Source organism: Rhipicephalus microplus, chromosome 1 (assembly GCF_043290135.1).
Source record: "Rhipicephalus microplus isolate Deutch F79 chromosome 1, USDA_Rmic, whole genome shotgun sequence".
NCBI classification, from domain to species: domain Eukaryota; kingdom Metazoa; phylum Arthropoda; class Arachnida; order Ixodida; family Ixodidae; genus Rhipicephalus; species Rhipicephalus microplus.
Window position 1 is genome coordinate 131,634,855 of NC_134700.1, and position 24,382 is coordinate 131,659,236.

The following is a 24,382-nucleotide window of genomic DNA, read 5'->3' on the forward strand; positions in this document are numbered from 1 at the left end:
GTAAAATCTTTAACTGCTTTACAAAAGATTGTTAGAGTCTCCAAAGACCACTGCGACGGCGGAGCTACGAAGCGCACTTTGTCGTCTGCTTCCCAGTCTTTCCTTTTCTAATATGGCGGCGACCAGCGTCACTTATCGGGGTGACCCTCCACTCTAGAAGGCATAGTATAGAACCTCCTTGGCACAGTACCGTAGACATGTATTATAATGGGTCGAAATTCGACACATTTACAAACTCTTTTCGTCCATATATGTAGCGGTTGCGATTCGTGACCTCCGAGTTTTTTCGAAGTTACAGTTTTTCGCAGTCGTTTTTCTGTACACAGGTTCATAAACTTTCTTTCAGATTTCTGTCCGGGTGTATGGAAAACTTACAATGAGCGATGCGCCGACAAGGTAAGGAGTTACGTATTTCTACTAAGTTAACTGGTATATAGGTACACATATACATGGTTCATTCTTTAGAAATAACGAAGAAAATCCATCTTCTGTAACAATTGTTTGGCTGATCGGATAGAACTTAAAACGACAGCGACATGTCCACCTAAAGAGAAGTACTTTGGTTAGGGCTATAGCTGGTTCAAAGTACTCATTTTGAAAAGGCAACGCAATGACACGACGAAAGAAAGACGGAGAGACAAAGAGCGCTCCGTGTCTCTTTGTCTTTCTTTGGTCGGGTTGTTGCGCTGCTCTTTCAGAGTGAGTTTCAAGTAAAGAGGATGTGCTATGTGACCAGTATCAAGAGGAACATGCAGACGCATGGCTAGAGGCTTGAACCCCGAAACTGCTGTCGGAAGCGAAGTTGTAAAAGCACCTTCGCACCAAACGCAGCGCCGGCAAGTAGGTACGCAATATTGAGTGCACGTTAAAGAAACCCAGGTAGTAGAAATTTCCGGAGCCTTCCTCTACTGCATCTCTCATACGTATATGCCGCTTTCGGGACTTGAAACCCCACATGTAATTATTGAAATCAAGTATGCACGCGGATTTTCGAAGCAAAGAGGCAGCAAAGGTGCGTGATTGTCCAGACCGACCACGTTGCCTTCGGAACGCTCCAGTGTGGGAGCAAAGTAATTCACTAATTAACGGAACATGTCGCCACCTTGCGGCACTGCGTAGTACTGCGCACGCACGTCTAGGACCCTGATTGGCTGCAGCCAAAACGGACAACTTTTGCGCGTGGAGAAAATTGGTCTAGGTGCGACCGCACCAAGCGGCCGCAGTTGTGCCGCTTTCGCCAGCATTCAACAGATACGGGATAATTGACGCTATGTGGGAAAATTTTGGCGTCGCTCCCCGAAGATCTCAATTGTGGTTGGGGCTCCGTCGTGTAACTAATCGCTCCGCATGGGCAGAAGCGAAGACACAGGAACGGCTGACATAGGTTGACGTAAAGCGCAATGTGACGGCTCGAGTCACGATTTGATCCATCGTGTGAATACAATTCCGGATCTACCTCTGCGCTTTCTGGATTCGCACTCGGCTTGAACATGCTTTAAGGGCACGGTGTTCCTGCTAACAAATCAGTGCTCATACAAGAACCGGTAGCTCACTGCATGATATGGCAGCTATTGAATATTAATCAGGTTGTCGACGTAAAGTACGCCCCGCCGCGGTGGTCTTGTGGCTAAGGTACCCGGCTACTGACCCGCAGGTCGCGGGTTCGAATCTCGGCTGCAGCAGCTGCATTTTCGATGGATGCGGAGATGTTGTAGGCCCGTGTGCTCAGATTCGGGTGCACGTTAAAGAACCCCAGGTGGTCGACATTTCCGGAGCCCTCCACTACGGCGTTTTGGGGCGTTAAGCCCCACATATGAATCAATCACGCAAGGCAAGACAGTGTCCAGCCTATAGCTACGTGAAGATCACTGTTTTCGCAGCAGCTTGTGCGTGTTGGTCATGAAATCAAGATGATTCAGAACATATTGAGCAAACAGCACTCTTTCTCACCGTGCGTAAGCCCTACGACAGGCGCTGCAATATCGAACTGTTGATCGTGTCAAATGTCCAGAGTCTGAAACTTCATATGTAAGTGTATGAATGTTCAACGTGAAACGAACGCGTGGTGGCTTTAACACCAGTTCGCGGAAAAACATTACCTTTTCCAGTTGACAAAACATTCAATGGGTCATACTCACAGTGCCCGTCCCTCTGCCTGTGTCCTGGACTGGTAACAGCTGTTGCCACTCATCCTCACACTCAGATATCCCGTGATGGCACAGTGGCGTGTAGCTACAGTTGCGTCACCACACCCATGGTTTCTACCTCTTACACACCCTATCAACAATTAGGTGATAGCACAGCGTTGGCGCCCGACCAACCATTCGTCCGTACGTTTCAGCAATCTTGTGATCATAGAGAAATATACTATGCGAAGATTGGCCACTGAGCCTATTCGCGGCGAAGAAAGAAAGGGTCCAATCAACCGATAGATGGCTGTACGCAACTTCGCTTTTACTCCCTTTTTAAGACATGTAATAGCCTCTTCAGGAGGTCAATTATTGCCCAACTTTGACGTCAATTTTTCGCAAAAAAGAAATTTTATTAAATTGTGCAATTTTCTATATCCGCTTCACATCATGTCCCGCTGAGGACATTTAATGCACCACAACGTAAAACAGTAAAGTATTACTGGAAAGTGTTGTCTTTGCATTTGGTTTGCACAGAGACACATTCATGTGGTTTAGATGTGCTGTACATGCATTCCCTTAGCGGAAGTAGAGTGTACTAGAAGCTTTTGAGTGGCGCGAGCAGCTGCCTGGGAGCGGCCGTTTCGGCGTGGAATGATGCGGTGGCGCTGGCGTCGACCAATCTTCCCGGGCGGATGGCTGGCAGGCGTTCCGCGTACGTGTTGGTACCTCTCTGTCGCGCCTAGTGTGAAGATGATCTCCCTCTTTTTTTCTTATTCACATACCTCCCCTTTTTCGTGCAAATAAAGGTTATTTGACATTATTGTTATTGAAGTTGCTGAGGCCCGCACTGCAGCCCGAAGCAGCATAGCACATTGTACAATATAACGAGCGTGTTTTTTTTTTAAGTGTACACATTTTAGACGAGAAACCAGCTGGCTGGTACACACCGGAAGCGCCCCTCCCCCCTCAAAAAAAGGAATATGGTGCACACAAAACGAAGAGCTCTTGGTCCATTCCACGTAAAACACCAAAGCTGGACTCAAATAAAAGGCTCATTGCTTGTGGCTGCGTGCACAAACGACAAAAAAGTAGGCTTTATTGATAATATTTGAAGAACAGCAGAGTTTTTCCAAACATTCCTTTGGTTTTAAAATATGGGAATAGATTCATTGTTGTAGGAACCACAGAAATGCAAATACGTAATACTGCAAAAGAATGTCTTAGGTGAAACATAGTAGTGGAAGATTTTGAGAGTTTAAAAAACACAACAACACTGCAAAGCAGAGTCGTAGCTATTGTTAATTATAATTGATAACATAAAAATGCAAGGTTTACATATTTATAAAACAATACATTTGCAATCAGGTAAATTGTAAAAAACGTAATATATAGAGCCAGGATACAAAAGATAACTTAAAGCAAAGCAAACAGAATGACAGATTTAAGGTTGTCTATCTAAATGCATTTAAAAAAAAGATGTTATGGTCGAAAGATCGTTTGAAGGGACACTGAAGTGCAATAATGAATTGGCTTAGATCGATGAATTATGCACCGAGATACCTAATGCTGCTAAACTTACCATCACAGGTTCAATAAAAAAAGATTCAAGATCGAAGATTTATTTTGAGATTTCGCGTCATTATTTGCACATTCTCTCACTTACAAGCATCTTCTAGCAAGAATTGTTTTTATTCTTAATGTACCGTCAAAAAATTAGGAGTGTAAGAAAATATGCACAAAAAATGACATCCTTTTTACGCCACTGTAGCAATTTATAGCCTACTCAATTTTAGGTGCTCCTGTGCGCTTTTGACACTGTAGAAGATTTCTCATCTTGACTTCATTTGCGCGTGTAGACCGTGGGTAAGGTTCGATGGTGGCAAAAATGAAGTTTCTGCTGCTTTACAACAGAGTGGGACGCTTACAACAAGCTGCAGAGCATCTGAGGCTTCTCGAACAGTTACTAAAGTGGGCTTGCTGATTAGTTTCTCTTGCACGAACGCTTCACATTGCACGATTCCATTGTCTGCACAGGTGAAGTATACGTCTCGTTGAATGAAAAGTTCACGAGTGCTAGGACTCAGTGAGCACGCTACGTACGACACGCCGGCAAATCCAGGAAACTCGTGCAGCGCCCATGACTTTGATGGTAGGACAAGACCACGAAGGTCAACGAGAGTGACAACCGCGTCAGACGAGAGACTAGAGCTTGCTTCGTCAGCTTTGTCGCCTTCTGCAGAAGTTGCACCGTTGGTATCCACAAGGAGCTGTGCAGGAGTGCTAATGCGTCGCCGTTTTCTGTTGTCATTCTCAGCCGGCACGCACTGATGACGCCGCTTTGTTTGGGTCTGCGGAGCCGGAGTTTTGAGCGACAAATATGCAGGCAGGTTGGGCGAGATTGTCGGGACTGCATCAGGGGCAAGTGTCGGCGTTCCCCTAGGAATTCGGACTTGAACACCAATGATAACATGTACGCAGTCTCTCACAACAAAATGCGGTTTGAAATGTAACTCGCACACAGCAAAATCGGCGTCAAGCGGCTTGTCAAGCCGATGGAGGTTCCGTTCCCAAAGAAGTCGTCGTTCTTCGTATTTCGGGGCCTTAAAAAGTGATAACTTCCGACTTCGTTGCACACGCGGATATCCAGTTGTGCAACCTGGCGCGTAACAATCGTTTAGACGCTACTTCTTCGTCATTTCGCGACTAAAACCGAGATGCCGGCCATGCCGCCAAGCCAGCCGAGTAAACCAAGTGGAAAGATTGGGCGATGGCAGCGCCGCCGCTACTTTCGCCACAAGTTTGGGATAGAGAAAGCAAGGGGAAAGCGTTTCGGTCGCGCCACTCAAAAGTTCTAGTACACTCTAGCGGAAGCATGGGTGGGTAGCCTAGCGGTAAAGACCCTCGCTTTCGGAGCATTAGGGTACGGGCTCAAATCCCAGCATTGGAAATAAAAAAAATTACTTAGTTTATTTATGTTGAAGACGTTATCTCATCTAACTAATCACTAGTGGCGCTGAAAGCAACGCCGTCGCAGGGCCGAAGGGCCCTACGGGAGTTTCCGCATTTATGTAGGTATGTCTCTGTGATGGGACAACTTCGTTAAACATCTTGTTTCAGCATTCGATAGAATCTGATGGCTCGTTGACGACCTGGCGATGATTCCACGGCAAGCGTTTCGGAGAACCGCCTCGAGAATGTAAATCGCCTGGAAACCAAACGCTACTAGAAAAATCAGCGAATGCGCATGCGGTGGCCTAATATGTCACCAAGGCCATAGAAGCAAAAAACTAAAAAGACAGCAGTGAGTCCCCGTGGGGTAGTCTCTACAGATTCCACTGGGATTGTCACACACACACACACACACACACACACACACACACACACACACACACACACAATAAAAGACGTGAGACGTGCCAAGTCATTCGAATGGTCATAAGCTCTCGCCGAACACACTTTGGAATTTAAAAAGTCTCCTTAATTTTTTTTCTTCGACTACGCTATCCAAGAAAGTGTTGAATCTGGAATTGGGACTACCTGCCGCATGTCAGCCAGATCTCACTAACATTGCTCACAATGGTAGACAAGTAAGACCCAATGGGGACATGTTCCACAATGACGTCATAAGCCTCACTTTTGGTGGCGATGCGGCTTATGACGACTACATGAGCGGGAACATTTTTTTCAGTAGCGGGGAACATAGGGTTTTGCACTTGAGTCATCTGGCCTGGGTCCTCACTCACCTACTTCAGTTGCGCCTGCATATAGTGCATTTACTGACCCACTTTGTTATATCTGTTGAGGTTTAACTTTCCAAAACCAGCATATGGTTATCAGGGACGCCGCAGTGGAGAGCTCCGGAAATTTTCACCACCCAGAGCTGTTTTAACGTGCACCTCAATCTATGCACACGGGCCTCAAGCATTTTTGCCTCAATGGAAAATGCGGCCGTCACGACTGGTAGTAGAGGCCGCGATTTGCGGGTCAGCAGCCTAGTGCATTATCCACTACACCACCGTAGTGGGTACTCACACTGTTTGTGATTGCAAAATGAGAATGAATCTTCAATTTTATCTAGGAATAATCAGTATTCTACTGCTTCCTTGACACTAGCCAGGACTTAGTCAGAAAAAAAAGCTCATTGTTATAGCCATCACAAAGTACGTTGTCATTTATCTTTTGTTCCATGTTTCATTTCTAGTCATTAAAGCTTTTCCGGGGATGTGGTGTTGTCAGTGACAAATACGGGAAAAACCACGTGAGTGAAACTTTTTCTTACTTTCTATGAATGCGTAATGCCGTGAAACCTTTTTTTTTCAAATTTACTACAACCATATGAGCTGCTTGTTGCCTTACTGAATCAAGTACTCTCACAGTATTGGCGTGACATGGGCATGCATCCATTCCCATGTCACGAACAAACCTTAATTAAAAAGGAGCGTATTCTTGGGAATTCATGGGTTCTTGCGTAAATGGTGGTGCGGAAACAACGTTATCTAAGAATAGTAATATTAAGTCAAGTAGAGTTGAAAACAGAAGGTCATAATTTGAAAAAAAGTTTTTGCCAGAACCCGGAACACATGCACTTCTTGAAGCAATATTATGATTTCGCTTGAACGTGATTTGACCATCTTATTCCACCTAGCTTTTAAGCGATGTAGTACTTTACTAAGCATGCTCACATTGTCTCCCAGCGAAAATGTCTTTTTACAAGTTATGGGCGATGTTGACGGCTATGATTACTGTGCACGCGAGTCCAGACAATCATCTATATTCAGCATCCCATTTTTTAGGTACAAGTATACGCGCTTCTTGCAGATTCTAGGTGGCTTTGTGCAATCTGCCGGGGGAACAGCGAAAATAAGGATGCATTCTTTGGCCATGTCTTGACAAAAGCAGACTTGACCCCATTGGTTACATTTTGTCAAGTAAAGCGCATAAGTTTAGGTTTGGACAAAAGGAAGAAAAAACATAATGCAAGCGCTAAGAATGATCTGAAGCATTATTGGAAAAAGAAGCATTTGAGCAGAGTAGTTAATCGCTACTCAGACGTATTTATTACCACGTGCCCGAATACTTCCAAAACACGTGTGGTTAGTGTTTTGAGTTATCAGGAAACCTATTGTAGCTGTTCATTAAGACGAAATACAGCACCATCATTATAGGTATCGCTACACTGCACGAAGGACGGATATACATAGGACAAAAAAATAAACGCTTGTGATTTATTTATCTACCTATCTACCTATCTATTTATCTATTTATTTATCTATCTAGCTATCTATCTATCTTCCTACGTCTAGGTGCTCTCATGATTGCCATCTAAACTTGGGGTTGTTCGAAACTAGTATGAAAACGTTTGACGTTTATGACTGTCCCATCATGACAAGAATTATATGAAAATCCCATCGCGTATGACGTTAAACCCCTTCCTCCAGACACTCGTGGCACATACTCTTATACCACGGGCCATGATATTCAGGTATGCGTCAGTGGAGCTTGGCTCGTTTTACCCACCGAAGAACGGCGAAATCTGACAGTAGTAATTTCAGCGTGGTGGCTTGACGAAAAGCGGACATCATAAGCCTTGACCCGTATAGGTATTATGGTCTCAGGAGGAATTGAACTTAAGTGCGCCCCTTGGAAGCCATGTTTTCAATGACAGATCCTTCGCCAAGTCTCGAAACTTCTTTACAAAACAACCCTAAACGTAATGTTGGTGAAACATTAGTTATGGTTGTATTGCAGTCTATTCACTTTTATAAACAATTCATACGTACTTCACTGACACAGGCATCCCGTCGGGTTAGTGTGAATTATACTTAAGCGCCATTCACTAATGTGAGGTTAACGTCGCGTTAATACAGTTAGCGTTAAAATAGCAAATTTAAAATAGTTATGTCAACGTGACTGTCGAGGGCTACTACCCTCGCATGCACAAGCGCCGCACTTGTACTGACTCTTTCTGGTGTTAGAAGTGTCCATGTTGCTTTTATTATTGCTACGCAACTATAAACAACAGGTTGCGTGAAATATGCGTCTGTTCAACATATATTTATGTGTGCACAACATTGCACTTAAGTTTAGTGGCAATTCCTGATGCTTTGCAGGACAAAAAGGTTACACCGTAATCACGCTATATAGGCGTGCGTCGCAGGATATCGAATGCGATGGTAGGTAGAATCTGCCGAATTTTCGATTACTTGAAACAGAATCGTGTTATAAAGGGCGTTGATCTCATCCAAAAGTGGTACTTGAGTGCATATCCGCATTGACGACTGACCATCGACCAAAAGTTGTTTTAAGAAACGTTCAGTTGATAGCACACCTCTTGCGATTTTAGGGGCGAAGGTCCTTAAAGTGGCACCTGTTCGTCCCTCGTCGTTGTACGTAACATGTCTCACGCTTGACCTGCAAGGTTGTGCCGGTGGGAGATTTCTCCTTTGCGTTGTTGAACAATAAAGAATTCGCACCGTGTGCGTAAACTAAAAGCCGAATTCTCCTGTTTCTCATTCCCCATTAGCAGCGGTTGGCATGTGCATTGAGCACTATCTGACGAGAAGTGGTTGCTACGTTGTACTCGCTGGGCGTAACATCCTTGGTTTTAGAAAGGTTTAGCGAGCATTGGGCCGCAGTGCCATGAATGCAGTGAAGTAGTATATGCCATGAACTCGAGGTGGTTAAAGATGGGAAGTAGACAAGAAGCGCAAGCCGTAAGTAAGTGTGCGTGTGCCACCTCTCGTTTAGTCCTTGAAATGTCCGCTGGATGGCGGTGCTTCCATATGCGGAATATATGATGAAAAGATGCGAGATGGTGGTACTTGGAGTGTTAACTAGATGGACGACCGGACACACAGACAGATGCATGGATGGACGCACGGATGGCTACACGGACGGATGGACGTATGTACGGACATAAAGGCAGATGCATGGACGAACGCAAGGACGGACGCACGGACGCACGAGCAGACACACGCACGGACGGGTGGATGGTCACACAGACGGATGCATAGACGGACGGAAGCAGGAACTAATGAACGGACTGATGGTTTGTCCCACTCTTCATCATTCACCCCGTGGATATGCTGCCATTTTTTTCTCCTCGTTTCCACAATGTTTGAAGTTCTCTGGTGTTCTTGACGAAATGACCTATTACAACCCTCCCTATTGAGCACCTTTTCGTCGAAACCACTTTAAATTTTCCCGGTGCCACGCAAATTGTCGTGTGCGCTAATCATCACTCGATTACCAAGTACCGGCTCGTGTCGTTCATGTAAGCAACATTGAAGGTTGAAGGTTGTGAAAGTTTGAAGGTTTGTTGAAATATTGTCATCAAATAGAAATGACATGGTTCGTAAGTGCTACAGAAGGAGGTCTCAAGGTAAATACCGTCAGGGGGACCTCCTATCCAAGCTTTAATGCTGGCACTTACGAGAGCTCTCGAATAAAATGTGTCATTCACGTCCCGCGCGTGATAATAGAGAGTTTTAGTATTGCGGAATGGTGCTACGTACGCATCACGCAAGCGCCTTGCGTTACGTGGCGTCGCTTGCCACTGATCGGCTTTTAGTACGCCGTAGTACCCGCATACGTAACGAGCGTGAACCGTGTTGCGCCATCTGGTAGATCAAAATAGAAGCACGAGTCATTGACAGCCAATGTGAGCCAGTGCAAGTGTTATAGCCAGATTATGGCCATATTTTAAGCCACAGAGCCAGTCGGTGCTTGCTTTCGATGCCGCCATTTTGCAAAACGAAGTCTCGCGCTGTCGCGAACTTGTTCGAGAGCGGCGCGATCACCTCATACGTACGCACGCACGCATCTAATGCGTGCGTACATAGCGGCTGCGTACGTAACGCGATACGTGCGCGTTGCGGTCTGCGCATGCGCACTACGCAGAACGTGGCGTCCTTACGTACGCAACGCCGCCACGTACGCAGCGTACGCAGTACTAAAACTCTCTAATAACAAAATTATCTTAATCGGGAAGCCTCAAGAACAATGCGGCACGTGATCTGCGCTGAGCATTCCCAAACAGCATTTGTGGGTGAAAAACAAAAAGCGAAAATTCGGCATGGAACTCTTACTTTGCTTTCAGATGTAAACCTCATCTAACAAATAAAGATAAAATTCACTCGGCTAAATCACTTCACAGAAACTAATCTACCGTATTCATTTACATCTGGCGTCAGAGTGTTACAGTACTTATCAGTGTTCGCATTTTAATGGAGGAGAAATAGCAGACGCCCACGTACTGTGCGATATTAGGACACGTTAAAGAACACGAGGTGATCAAAATTTCCAGATCCCTGCACTGTGGGGTCTCTCGTATTTATATTTTCCTTGTAAGTCATACCCCACATATGCTGTTACTTACGAGTGAATTCAAATGGTATTCTCTTCTATATTTTCCATGCAGCGTCTGAGTTTGTTCGGGAATCTCAGGTATGAAGTACAACGTTTACTAATGATACTTATCCTGACGTTGTATCGGCCATCTGAATTGAGGATGTTTGATAAGTCATGTTTTCATGCATTGCCCCCGACGCATGGGCATTTATCAACTATTAGTATAACAATAGGTTATTGGTGTGTCAGCGTTTCGTTTATGTACGAGCTACACTTTACCCAATAATGACAAATAAAGACTACATTTTAAAAGAACTGTCATTACACTTTTTAGGAAGTTGTTAGCAATGCCAGAAAAACGGACACAGTCTTGTCTACAACAACGATCATGATGACATTTCAAAATCGAAGCAGTTTCATGATTTGAACTTAGTGAATAGGCCTGACAAATAATTTTTTACGAAGTTAAATTAGCATACTTGTTAAATACAACTTTTTTTCAATTTCTACAGGCAGAAAAACTCACCCGTACCGGCGTAAGTAGCATTCTTCTTAATCTAGGAATAATAGGTGAATTCATAGATAGACAATTTTTGTGCTTTTCCACTAGTATGATGGCTTTTGTTTCACTCGTTGGGATTTTGTTGCTGGTCATGACTGCAGTGAACATATTTACCCACAGCAGTAATCAAAGTTAATTGTGTGCCGCGTTTCTTCAGCAACGTCGATTTGTAGCAAGCGTATCAAGTAGACAATTACTTGGTTACTGCACACGCTGATTAAACATGCGTGAACCATGATTTAAAGCGACTTAGCATTCTCGCCAAGGAGATAGAAATAGCACATTGCGGTAGTGATAGAGTGTTGCCATGGAATCTACAAGTGCAGTGAAGCTACATTAACGTCAGCCAAATTGCAAGGTGGGAGAACATGAAGCAGCCTGAATTCGACATAGCTGCTGTGGCATACGATCTATATTTCCGGTCCCTTGATAATGAAACGTAAATGTCGAAAGACGTACCGATACATCGTGTATAACACAAGTATTCTTCTTAGGAATAGATTGGTCAGTTGACCTGAAAGATTGCAGAAATATCAAACGTGCCATTGTTTTACTAAGGTACAACTTCTAGATAAAATTTTTTTTTTCAAGTTTAGAAAGGTTGTAAATTGTGGTGCTCTCATAGAAATGATTGCGCACGACATAATCATTCAGTTTAGTCATAAGCAATGTAACGTCGCGCTTCAAAAATAGGAACCAAAGATACACTCGTCGATGCAAATTCATGAATTGCAAAGTAAAATAGTTTAAAAATTAAAACCGAGGATGAAGACAGGTTAATACTTCACGGCAACTGTGACGACTATCCAGCTTTCATCGATGCAAAGCCTCGCTTCTATATCACCTTTGCTTGGGAGCTGCTTTCAAGCAATCACATAGCTTGTTAATTAGAATTACTTACAGTGCGGCATGCTATGTTTGAGGCAGAGACAAAAACATCGAAGGCCTGCTGTGCCACTGTTTTCGTTTTGCCCTGGAGAGACAAGTAGGTGGCAGTGGATCGCAGTGACTGGATGATCGGCCACTGTCTGTGAAGCACCCTTTGTGGCACCTTTCACATTTCTCGACAGCCCGAAAACCTATTAAAGAACGTTTTGTGAACGACAAGCTTGAGTGAACGCCTCTTACTTACAGTGGCATTCTACACGCAGCAGTGAATTCACTTCCTCCATCTCCCTTATGTTCCTCCTTTTTTTTCTCATGTTTTTGTTCCCATTTTCTAACCCCGTGTATGGCGGCCAAATGGAAGTTTTTCTGGTTAACATCACTGCCTTCTCTGTCTCTGTTTGCTTTCTTCCCCATTTTCAAGCATGAGGTTGATGGTTAAGAAGTTTACGACAATTTTTCATTGTTAACTGCACGGCAAGCAACACATTTCACAATGGTGTTACATTGAGGACAGGGAGTAAGAGGTTTATTCAGGTTAAAACCAAAAAAAAGCCTTAAATAAATGCATTTTCCCACCAGCGCTTTTATAACAAGGAGTGTGAGAGACAACTGCATATGACATGCTAATTCATGATTATACAAGAAGTCTCCTTGGAGGACTTGGGATGAACTTTTATGAAATTATGACTGTACTTTGTTGAAGGCCCACATGTACGAAAGTGATCACACTGACGTACCCTATGACGTAATGTATCTAGCTTATGTTTCATTCTCATTTATAGCAGCCGCAATCAAATGGACGCAAACTCAAGAACCCCGATGTAGGCCCTCAGGAACAACCATCTAAGTGCTGGTCATGAACCCAGGTTGTCGAAATTCTTTTTGAGTCCATCTTTCCGACATACCTCAAAATGAGGTCGTGACTCTCGCATCTATATATTTCGGTGACTACCACGTAACCCTCGTGTTTTCATTCAGAAAATTTGTTGAAAGAGCTCGTGCATTCACATGAAGAGTTTATTTCATTGCTTCTCATTGACAAGGTAGTAATACTGACGCCGACAGTTATGCGCGAGAGTCACGTTTGGCAATAACCGTCTCTGTTTTTGTCTATAGAGATGCATCCATAAACACCTCGAACAACTCGTCAGTAAGTGTAAACAAGTGAGTACATGTTTATCTACACAGTGATCTACCTTGTGGGCTTCATATTATTCGGTGTGTTTGCTATTATTTCGTGTTATCCGACAAGTTGTTGTTACAATATTTATTAATATATAAGCTAAAAGAGAGCGAACAGAGAATTGCAGAACGCCATTTAATAGGAACTGAATACTGTTATAATATTTTCGTATAACCATATTCAAATGAGCTCTGAAAAACATAACATTTTATTAGAAATATATTTGGCAGATATTGACAAAGAAAGAATACCATGAATTTAAGCGATAAAGGCTGCTACAAATATGTGAGTTGAGGTAAGATTGTACAAATTGGTGGCTAGATCATTTGAGATATTTTGTAACTCTGCATTGAAAAACAGCAGTTACTGCAGCATTCATCGTGGCACTTTGTCACCGGCATTTGAATAAAAGTGATTGATGAGAGTTGGCAGCGTTAATCCGAACGCCGTGCATGCAGCTGAATGTTTGATAAAAACAACAAACGAGCTTCCGCACAATGAGTCTTAGCAACAATTTCAGGTAAATATCATTGTTTTATTGGTTAAGCCAGGTCCTGCGCAGATGAAACACAGCAAAGGAAGTGAACGTGGACGGGCGCTGTCCTTGACCCTGTTCTCTTTGCAAAACTTCGCCAGTGTGTTATATGGCAAATGTAATGATGATGATGATAGCAAATTTACGAAATTGCAGTTTTAGCAAGAACGCGTTTATGTGACAATCAATATAGCATTATTTGTCCCTTAAAAGCCGAGGCTTCACGCAACTTGCTAACATGTTGTGAAATGTAGTGAAAATAATCCGTCGCGCCTCAGATGTGTACTTCATTCGCGTTTTCCCGTCAGCGCTGAATATTCAAAATATATTCAGTATTTGCTAATTGATTTTCTAATTCGGTAAAATATCATTGAAGAAAACACTTCACGATTTGTTATCCAGAGCTTTCGATTATTCGCAAAGCCTCTGGTAGCGTCCTGTCGAGACACATCATGACTGAAACAGTACCACATCATGCTTAACAGGACTATTTCTTTTAGCACACACAAACATATATATATATATATATATATATATATATATATATATATATATATATATATATATATATATATATATATATATATATATATATATATATGTATATATATATATATATATATATATATATATATATATATATATATATATATATGTATGTATATATAGTCTAGTAGATCCTCCGTGAGCGGTCACAACGTGGTTTATTTCGACGTTTCGGCCTAGAGTCTGGCCTTCATCAGGATTCTGATGAAGGCCAGAGGATTATATGAAGGCTGATGAAGGCCATCAGGATTATATTCCTGATGAAGGCCAGACTCTAGGCCGAAACGTCGAAATAAACCACGTTGTGACCGCTCACGGAGGATCTACTAGACTATATGTATATATATATATATATATATATATATATATATGCCAACAAAGTAATGAGTGCACTTACAATTAGGAGCAGAAAGGTAGCACTGGCACTGTGGAGCAGAGGATACGAGTATAGAGGCCTAAGGTACTCGTCTGCTGACCCACAGGGCACGGGTTCGAATCCCGGCTGCAGTGACTGCATTTCCGATGGAGGCGGAAGTGTTGTAGGCCCGTGTGCGCAGATTCGGGTGCACGTTGAAAAACCCCAGGTGGTCTAAATTTCCGGAGCCCTCCACTACGGCGTCTCTCATAATCATGTAGTGCTTTTAAGACGTTAAACCCCACAAATCATGAATCAATTAAATCAACGAGTATAGAGGCAACAACTTGCTGTAAGTGCACCGTCACCGTGCCGCATTAATTGCGGCGGCCAATGAATGGTATCTCCCTCCCTGAAGCAATAAGTTTGAGATTCTTCTGCTGTATTTCTTGATTGATATGTGGGGTATAACGTCCCAAAACCACCATATGATTATAAGAGACGCCGTATTGGAGGGCTCCGGAAATGTCGACCACCTGGGGTTCTTTAACGTGCACCAAAATCTGAGCACACGGGCCTACAACATTTCCGCCTCCATCGGAAATGCAGCCACCGCAGCCGGGTTTTGATCCCGCGACCTGTGGGTCAGCAGCCGAGTACCTCAGCCACTAGACTACCGCGGTGGGGCCTGCTGTATTTCTTGTTTATTTCATAACTTTTATTCAGAGTATCAGGCTGCCATAGATACTATGTGTATTTATGTCTTCGGTTGATTGTTGCATGTAAAAACAATCGTCCGATATTTGTATTTGAACTGAAGGAAGCTAAGTGTTCAATGCCTTTAAGTGTTTTGTTTTTGCAGGCTATGAGAAACAAGCACAAGGACCGGCCAAAGAAGCTTGACTGTGAGTATGTGAAGCTTCGTTTTTTGATTGCGTGGCAAACTGAGAGGAAGTGTAGGTCCTATCGGGTTATTAGGTGTGTGGTTTATTGTGCCGAAATAGAGTAACGGGTCTATTCAGACAGAGATTTACCCTGTTACTCACTGAGAAGCACCGGCTGCTAGCTTGTATATTCAGTTGAAAAATATTATTTTATAGAATATGTCAATGAAATGCCGCAATATCAAGGTATTTTTCAATCTCCAAGAAATGCCAGGTGCCTTCCTTCGGTTCGAGCAAGGTAGTTGCTTGCCCTAGCAAGTTTTATTCATTACCTCCTCATTTAAAACAATAAATAGTTTATCAAAGCTGTTCATGCTTTTCTTTTCGTGAAAATATTTAACATATATAAGGGGAGAAAGGGCTTTTAGAAGCCATTGTAGAGTGTGTACACTCCTTAGTGTGAAGTAGAAATATACCACTCAGTGCCAATGTTACCCACAGTTCGGGGGAAGGACCCCTCACAAGACGCAGCTTCTCATACTGTCACGTGCATCCTGCAAGAAAGACGAAGGTGACAGTGCGGATTCTCTTTCAGTTTGTGCTGCTTTGACAGCTTCAGAGAACTCTCGAATTCTAAGAACATTGAAAACATTAATACCCCCGCAGTTGAAACTCCTGAGGTTACTATGGATTCCGGGACACTGTGGAATAAGATTAAATGAATTGGCTGATTCCTCAGCACGAGCCGCACTTGATGGGCCAGTTTTGTTCATACTCCCATATGTTGAATATATCACGGCAATAAGATATCGGAAATCAGCAATCTCCACTGATACGATAGAAAAAGTAACTACATAGACAGAATATAACCACCGCATGTTTTCATGGCAACCCCACTGGAGCCAGTCCAGAAAGCTCGAAGTGTTAATTACTAAATTTAGATGTCGTGTACCCCCCCCCCCCCCCCCCCACTAAACCTGTATCTACAAAGAGCTGGTCAGACAACATCACCTCTCTGCGCATTCTGCGGAGAAATGGAATCACTAGATCATTATTTTTTGTATTGTTGCCGCTACGATATACTTCGAAAAAGGTTGCTAGTTATGCCATTTCTGAAAATAGGCGTTAAATTGACGGCGCAAACGGCGCTAAGCTTTGGTGCCTCATTTTTGGGACATTGCCACAGGGATGCTTTCAATGCCGTTTGCGATTATATTCACGCAACCAAGCGTATACCTTTGTGATCTTCAATCAAAAAATTATTATTTATTACTCCCCAGGGCAGAGTGAAGTAAACGCAGCTGAGTGGTAATCATAACACCTCAAATCTCAAAATTGCTCAACTTGATTTTTTTCGTTTGCTATCTTTTGTTGTTTTTTACATTAGTCTTATTATAATACCCATTCATTACACATAGTTAAAATGATCCCAGAAAAACTTCACTACACTTTCTTTGCCAATCCCCCTGAGTAGGTATGAGCCATCATCCCAGGGAAACAAAACAAAACAGTACGCGCATGTGCATGCTTTCATGCAGAAAGCAACAACAAGAAAGGCGAGGAACTCTCTGGCGCGCAGGAAAATAAAAGGGTTGACCGGCTACGGTTTTCTCAGCTTCTTCAAATACGACCTCTGTCTTCACGTGGCGACACTGGTGGGGGTGCTGGGGACTGCAACCTGATGCAGGAAAGCGTTGTTCGAGACCGTACACCTACGCTGGAGCTTCAACATCTTGCTACGACTCCAGTACACCGATTCAGCCGGCGCCTACTAGGCCTAAGTCCGGAACTCTTGACTGTCTCCTCTTACCAACATGGCGGCCCCTTCAACGTCTTCGAATCTTCCTCCTGCCCAGATGACTTTTCCTTTCCAGGTATAGTTTGGGCCTTCTCGTGTTCCGGAAGTCTTCCGTGGAGAAGCGTATAAGGATGTCGAGGCCCGTTCGACCAGTTCGAGTGGACCACTGTCGTAAATCGCTGTAGCGCACAAGATAAACTTGGACGTGCCTACTTCGCACTGGAAGATAGCGCTCGCACATGGTACGAGAACAGGGAGCCTACTTTCCAAATCTGGCACAATTTCCACCCAAAGCTTCTCGAGACGTTCTTGAGTGCGGACAGACGGGATCTCACACAACAGATGATTGAAGCCCGCATGCAAAAGCCGAACGAAAGCGTCACCAGGATATCGCCCGTCTATTTCGCCGTGCTGACCCTGACATGCCCGAGGCAAGGAAAGTTCGTCACCAGATGCGGGGAGTTGAGGATCTGCTTTTTGCCGGCCTTGTTCGAAATCTGCCAACAACAGTGGATGAATGTATCAAAGAGGCAACTGTCATCGAGTGGGCGCTCCGGTAACGATGCCGCCATTTTGACCGCCTGCCCGACAAAACGCCCGTTGGTGCTTCCGGTCAACACGTGGCCCTTTAAAAAATTCTCTTCGGCAAATGATTAGGCAAATCATTGGGGAAGAGCTGCGGACCCCTGGCTTCCGTTTACCGAGCATTCAGTTGCTTCTCTTGCGGAAATCATGCATCACGAACTACGGCAAGCCTTTCCATCACCGGCGACACCACCTAAACCACGTCCGGTGAACTATGATGATGCCGTCCGCAGTTATCTGCCTGCCCCAGAAGAATCACAGTTTCAGCAATGGTCCGTTACCTTGCTTTGGTGGCAGCGAGAACCTGTGCGGCGACTGCCAGTACGCCGTACCGACTTGTGGCGCTGCCGACCGTCAACCCCTTTGTTTCCACTGTGGCGAACCAGGCCACATCTCGCGCTACTGCGGTAATCGAGAAGCCCGGTTGCGAAACTCTTCTTGTCCCGCTTCATTTTATTTTGAAGACGCTCATGACCATGATGCTGATCACCTGCCGACCAACCAAGCTTCTTCACCACGTCGTCGCTGGAGGTATTCCTCACCTGCACGAGGTCACACTTCTCCGAATCATTAAAATTACGCTGACGCCGTCAGAAACAGCTCCCCAAGCCCGTGTCAGGGAAACTAACTGCCGTGACCTCCGGGGGCAAGGTTGCGCATCGCCGAGCTGCAAAAAAAGACCCCTAGCCTCTATACAAAGATGACATGACGACGGTGATGACGAAGATGACGACAACCACAAGTACTAACGCCGATAAATTTGTACGTGCCGACCTTAACGTTAATATAGACGGACACTACGTAACAGCACTGGTTGACTCTGGTGGTGACTTCTCTAATGTGCGACAAGAGCTCGCCGACCACATTAAGAAGGTCAAGACGCCGGGGAGTGGGCCGAGCTTAACGAGTGCTGGTGGACAGCTAATTACGCCAACCAGTAAATGCACCGATCGGCTAGTAATCGGTGATTCGAGCTTCGTTGCCACTTTCGTCATTTTACCGGACTGTTGTAAAGAGCTGATTTTGGGTAAGGATTTTCTGCGAGAGTATGTTGCTGTCATCATCATTCCAGAACGTATCGTCACCTTTTCTACCCATTCTTACGCCGTCGCCGCAACTGAAGAACAACGAGATCTGGCGGCCTTGTGTCGGTGTTATGTGAACGGCCGTACCGTAACGAAGTGATAGCAGAGCGAATAGTCACGCTATTGCTTACGCAAAATGTTTCCATAGCGAGAGGCGTTCTGGCACTAACTGACGTTTGGGCAGAAGTGCTCCTCACTAACTTCAGCACCGAGCGCCGTCACATCAAGAAGGGAACCGCAATTGCCTACTGCGACGATGTGGACTAAGCCAGAGATTGCTTCACTTCGCAACCCGACGACGCGACCGTCTCAGCCTCGACACCTTTGTCTGTCGACTTTTGCTCTACCCTGTCACCCTCGGATAAACAGCGTCTACTATATAGGTCTGATACACCAGTTCCGAAACTGTTTTTCGTACACGTCGAAGGCCAAGCAAACACCACTGACCCGGCACCGAATCATTGTTGAAGAAAATACGAGATCCATCCGGCAAAACCCATATCGTGTGGCGCCGAAAGAACGCGAGGAGATCCAAAAGCAAGTTGAGAAGATCCTCCAAGATGATGTAATACAGCCTTCCAAAAGTCTCTGGGCATCCCCCGTGATACTGGCTAAAAAGAAAGACGGCAGCATGCGTTTCTGTATAGATTACCGTATGTTAAACCAAGTAACAAAGAAAGACGTCTACCCACTGCCACGCATAGATGACGCTCTTGATCGGCTGTGGCATGCACGCTACTTCTCATCGATATACCTGCGAAGTGGCTATTGGCAAATAGAGGTCGACGAGGGAGACCATGAGAAAACTGCCTTCGTGACGCCCGATGGTCTTTACGAATTCAAAAGGCTTCCATTCGGATTATGCTCAGTGCCAGCCACTTTTCAACGTATAATAGACATTGTGCTATCAGGAATGACGTGGCAGACATGCTTGGTCTATCTAGACAATGTTATTGCCTTCTCCGCTACATTCTAGGAACACCTAAGTCGTTTATTCGCAGTTCTACATGCATTACGTTCGGCTGGCCAGACTTTAAAACCAGAGAAGTGCCATTTTGGTTTTAGTGAACATTGCTTCTGAGGCCACGTGGTCAGCCACGAAGGTGTTCGACCTGGCCCGAGCAAAATTTACACTGTCGCAGAGTTTCTCGCACCACATGAAAAAAGAGCCTTTTAAAAACACTCATTGGGTAACTACTTCAAGAACACTTGCTTGGTAGCCACTAGGGCATTATTACTGACTTTTTGGGTAGTAGGGCGGCAATCGCTATGCTATTTTTCATCATTATTCTGAGAAGCGTGTTATCCGCTAAACACTTACAAGGAATTTTGTGCCCATTGACCATGCAGTGGCTGACGCGACGAAAAGTAATTATGGCTGAAGTGGGTATGCACCACAGTTAATAGAGGAAGAATAACTAGCTTTTGTGATTGTTTGGAGCAATGGACAGCCCACTCGTTTCGCTATTTGCATTGTTCGACGACTCGTTATTCTTTCGCTGTCGTAAAACGCTTCATAAGTCGTATTTACGCGATTGCTTTCCCGACATGAGCTTGCTAAGGTAAGTTTGGCAGCAAGACACAAGCACTGGTGTAGCTGAGTGGTAGATTACTGGGCTGGCACCCAGCGCACCAGAGTTTGAGCCCCACTGCGCCATTGGTGCTGGAAGTGTGGCAGGTTGTGCTAGTTGGTATGGCATGACGATAGTTATAGCGCGAGAACAAAACGACGACACAGAGACAAGAACACCGTGTCCTTCTTGTCTCTGTGTCGTCGTTTTGTTCTCGCGCTATAACTATCGTCATTGGTGCTAGGTCATGCCTGCCTAAGGCAAGTTTGACAAATGGCTACAAACACCAGCGTAACTCAGTAGTAGAATACTGGTCTGGCACACAGCGGACCCGGGTTCAAGCCCCACTGTGCAATTAGTTCAAGGGTTTTTTTTCTAATTTCGCGTGATGTGGTAATGGACCCTAGCAGCGGCAGCAGACAACAACTGCACGTGACCCGAAAAGTGATCTCATTTTGCCGTAAAGCAGCTGTAGCTGAATGGCAGTGTGCCTCTGCTACTTGCTTTGCACTTAGAGCCAGAACTAGTGTTCAAGGAATATCGCGCTCGCATTGGCGGGCTTAAGAACTCTATTACACAATACTGTACGTTGCCAGTAACAACAGAAGGGATGGGCTAGTTGGAAGAGATTGATTTTGACAACTTAGAATACATGACAGTCTGTGTCCTTTGTCTCATTTGTTTGCGCCACCAAGTTTTCATAATGCCATTTACTCGTTTTGGTATCTAACAGCTCGGGTCCTTGCTTCCTTTTCTTCTCCGTTTCTCCACAGCACACGATGACAGCTATGACGAGTCCGACTTGTACACCACGCTTCGGAACGGCATCTTTCACCACGAAGAGTCAGACGCGCCGATGGGCTGGCGAACCATTCAAGGCGAATGGTTTCAGAAGCTTAGAGCAAACAGTGCTCCTTGATATGCGTGGTATTCTGGAGCCCCCAGCCCACCTCACAGCATGGGGCGTCATTCAGTGATCGTCAGTCAGAGCGGGTTTTACTTGCTCCGTATGAGGTTCGTTCCAACTGGAAAGCAACGTCTGAAATATATGATTGATGTTGTCCAAAGACAGGCATTTTACAGTAGAGTTGTATCAGGGGACTGGAGAGTACAAAAAAGGCTGAGTATATATGCGTTAATTTGTGTGCATTTACTTAACTCAATTTATTCGTTGGGAAAATTGAGATACGCGGTGAAGAAAAGCAGTACGTGAAGTTTTTGTACCATTTCACGATGGTGATTGATGGAGTGTTTCTTTTTTCAAAGCATTTAACCTATTTGGAATATATCCGGGGGTTTTGAGTGCCAAGACCACGCTGTACTTATAAAGCACGCCGTAGTGAAGCGCTTCGAATACTTCGAGCATTTCAAGTTGTCCAACGTGCATCGAAATTGGAGTTTATGGGTCTCTAGTGCCTCATTTCCACCGAATCCAACCGCCGCGACGGGATCGAACGCAAATATTTCGGGTCATCAGCCCTTCTCACTAGAATGAAGGGCTGTGAGCGGGAGGATGTGCGCATGAGTATAAGCATTTAATGCATAAAAAAGAGCAAATCTGTTGCAGTCTATGGTATCCACCATATTGAACTCGGCAGGGTAAACAGAAGGCAATGTCTCACCGCGGTGGTTTAGAGGCTAAAGAACTCGGCTGCTTTTTCTGACTGCAGCGGTTGCGTTTTCTATGGAGGCAAAAATGCTGTAGGCCGGTGTGCTAAGATCTTGGTGCACGTTGAAGAACCCCAGGTAATAGAAATTTTAAGAACCCTTGACCAGGCACCTCTCGTAATAGTTTGGTGGTGTTGGGACGTCAAACGCCACATATCAAACAATCAGTCAATCAATTATGAATTATTCACAAATATTTAAATAATGATAAATAGTAATTCAATCATTTTAATTTGAATGAGTTGTACACTTTAGAAAAAAAAGAAGAGTCTTGTTGCTCTTCTGAAAGTTATGACTTGCCACGCGCGTATGACTGTCTTTGCAGAGGCATGTGAACTTTTTTGTGGGTCACACGACTCCCGGAAGAACCTATACTGATCATTAAGGAGAGTTCAGATGACTCCCTAAATATAGTCTTGTACGTGGCAACCCAAAACTTTAAAAAAGAATAAATTGGCTCTTTTCTGTTATATGGTGTGCCCTTGGTATAGGGCTATTCACTTATAGAACTTTGCTCTAAACTCTTAAAGAAGGATAGTAGTACTTGCTAACTATGGGGTATTAATGTTTTGTACTTTATGTTACAACCCTGGTAGCGAGGGTAGCAACAGGTACTACCTTTGCTAATAATAACAGCTTTAGTAACTGTTACTACCGTAGCCGTTACTAACTATAGCTAGTAACTTTAGAAGTTTTAAGAAAAAGAAAGTAGTAGCTGGTACTACCATGCTCCTTTCACGAAATTATTTCCCCATTATTAATAATAGCTATTTGATGTCGCACAACTAGACAAATTCGGGTACTCTTGCGCGGTATGTCGTGACACGAACGCGAAGAGCACGTAGCCGTAAGAAGTATCTTTTTTAAATTTCAGTGCATCAAAAATTTTCAACAGAACAATTTTTTACACTTGTCTCATGTACAATAGCAATTAGATGCGCGCTACTCCCTCGCGTGTATTGTTTCGTGCTTTTTGCAGTTTCAGAAACCAATTTAAAGACTTTCGAAAGGATTCTATAGGTCGACGAGTATGAACATCAGCATTGAACAATTAGCAAGTAGCAAGTAGCAACATCAGCAACAGAACAATTTGATTGTATTCGGTATTCCGGAAGCTGAGAACGAAACGCGAGAAGATATACAGGATAAGGTGCTAAAAAGCGTATTAACTAAACGTCTTGGTGTCACTGTGTCGTCCGTAGAGCGAATCCATAGACTTGGGCGAAAAAAGGCCGATAAAGACAGACCTATTATCATCAGGCTATATGACTACAACGAAAAAATTGCGATATTCAACCAGTGTAAAAAATTGAAAGGATCAGAGATCAGTATATCCCATGATTACTCACAGGAAACTCTTGAAAAAGGAGATTACATTGGCAATCAGCCCAAAAAGACAAGAAAGAGGGAGCGAAAGTCAAGCTTGTTCACGAGAAGCTCGATAATAATGGTACAATGTACACGTGGGACAAGCAGTCGAATGCTCGGGCCAGAATTCGCAGTAATAATGGATTTGCTTCGCGGGATCGGGACTGACAGCAGGCGAGCAATGGAATTAAGCTACTAAACATAAACGCCCGAAGTGTCGTAAACAAGCTTGAAGAATTGGAGTGCGTATCGTTACAGCATGATCCACATTTAATTGCCATAACTGAGACATGTTTAAACGAAGACATTACGAATGACGAAGTATTTCCGAGTTCATACAGCGTAATCCGTAAAGATAGGGCAACGAGAGGGGGTGGTGTGGCATTGCTGATTAAAGGTTTATCAAGTATGAGCAGTTATCCCTTTTAGATGACCACGAAAGTGTTTGGTGCAAGATATTTCTTGACAAAATAGCTGTAATATTGGCGGTACTTATAGACCCCCGGGAAGCCCGGTCGAACTCATTCAAAAAATAGATGATCACTTAACAGCCCTAACTAGTACCAAAAGCCGGATAATTATGGTTGTGGATTTCAACTTGGCTGGAATAGATTGGGAGGCGCGCATTCCTGGGCCCTTAGAGAAGCCTCACGCGGAATGCATATTGGAAACTATGGCAACACACAGTATTATTCAGGTAGTTGACAGCCCCACGCGAATACAAGGACAGTGCCAGAGTTTGCTGGACCTCGTATTTTTGTCAGAGGAAACGTTTCATTACACAGTCGAAATTGAGGAAGGGATCTCTGACCATAAGATTGTCGTGGCCACGGTTCAAATTGCGAATAAGGGCGTAGTAAAGAATCCGATCGT

General features: G+C 44.2%; 1 protein-coding gene across 1 annotated transcript in view; it reads left to right on the top strand.

The window, feature by feature from the left end:
* Positions 1–21,540, top strand: part of LOC142768810 (uncharacterized) — a 33,322-nt gene extending 11,782 nt beyond the window's left edge. Inside the window, exons 3-8 of the mRNA XM_075871056.1 lie at positions 347–396; positions 6,334–6,390; positions 10,994–11,017; positions 13,048–13,095; positions 15,413–15,455; positions 21,247–21,540. Coding sequence (XP_075727171.1) covers positions 347–396; positions 6,334–6,390; positions 10,994–11,017; positions 13,048–13,095; positions 15,413–15,455; positions 21,247–21,392 — 368 coding nt within the window. The 3' untranslated portion in view covers positions 21,393–21,540. The remainder of the gene's footprint in view (positions 1–346; positions 397–6,333; positions 6,391–10,993; positions 11,018–13,047; positions 13,096–15,412; positions 15,456–21,246) is intronic.
* Positions 21,541–24,382: the final 2,842 nt, after the last annotated feature.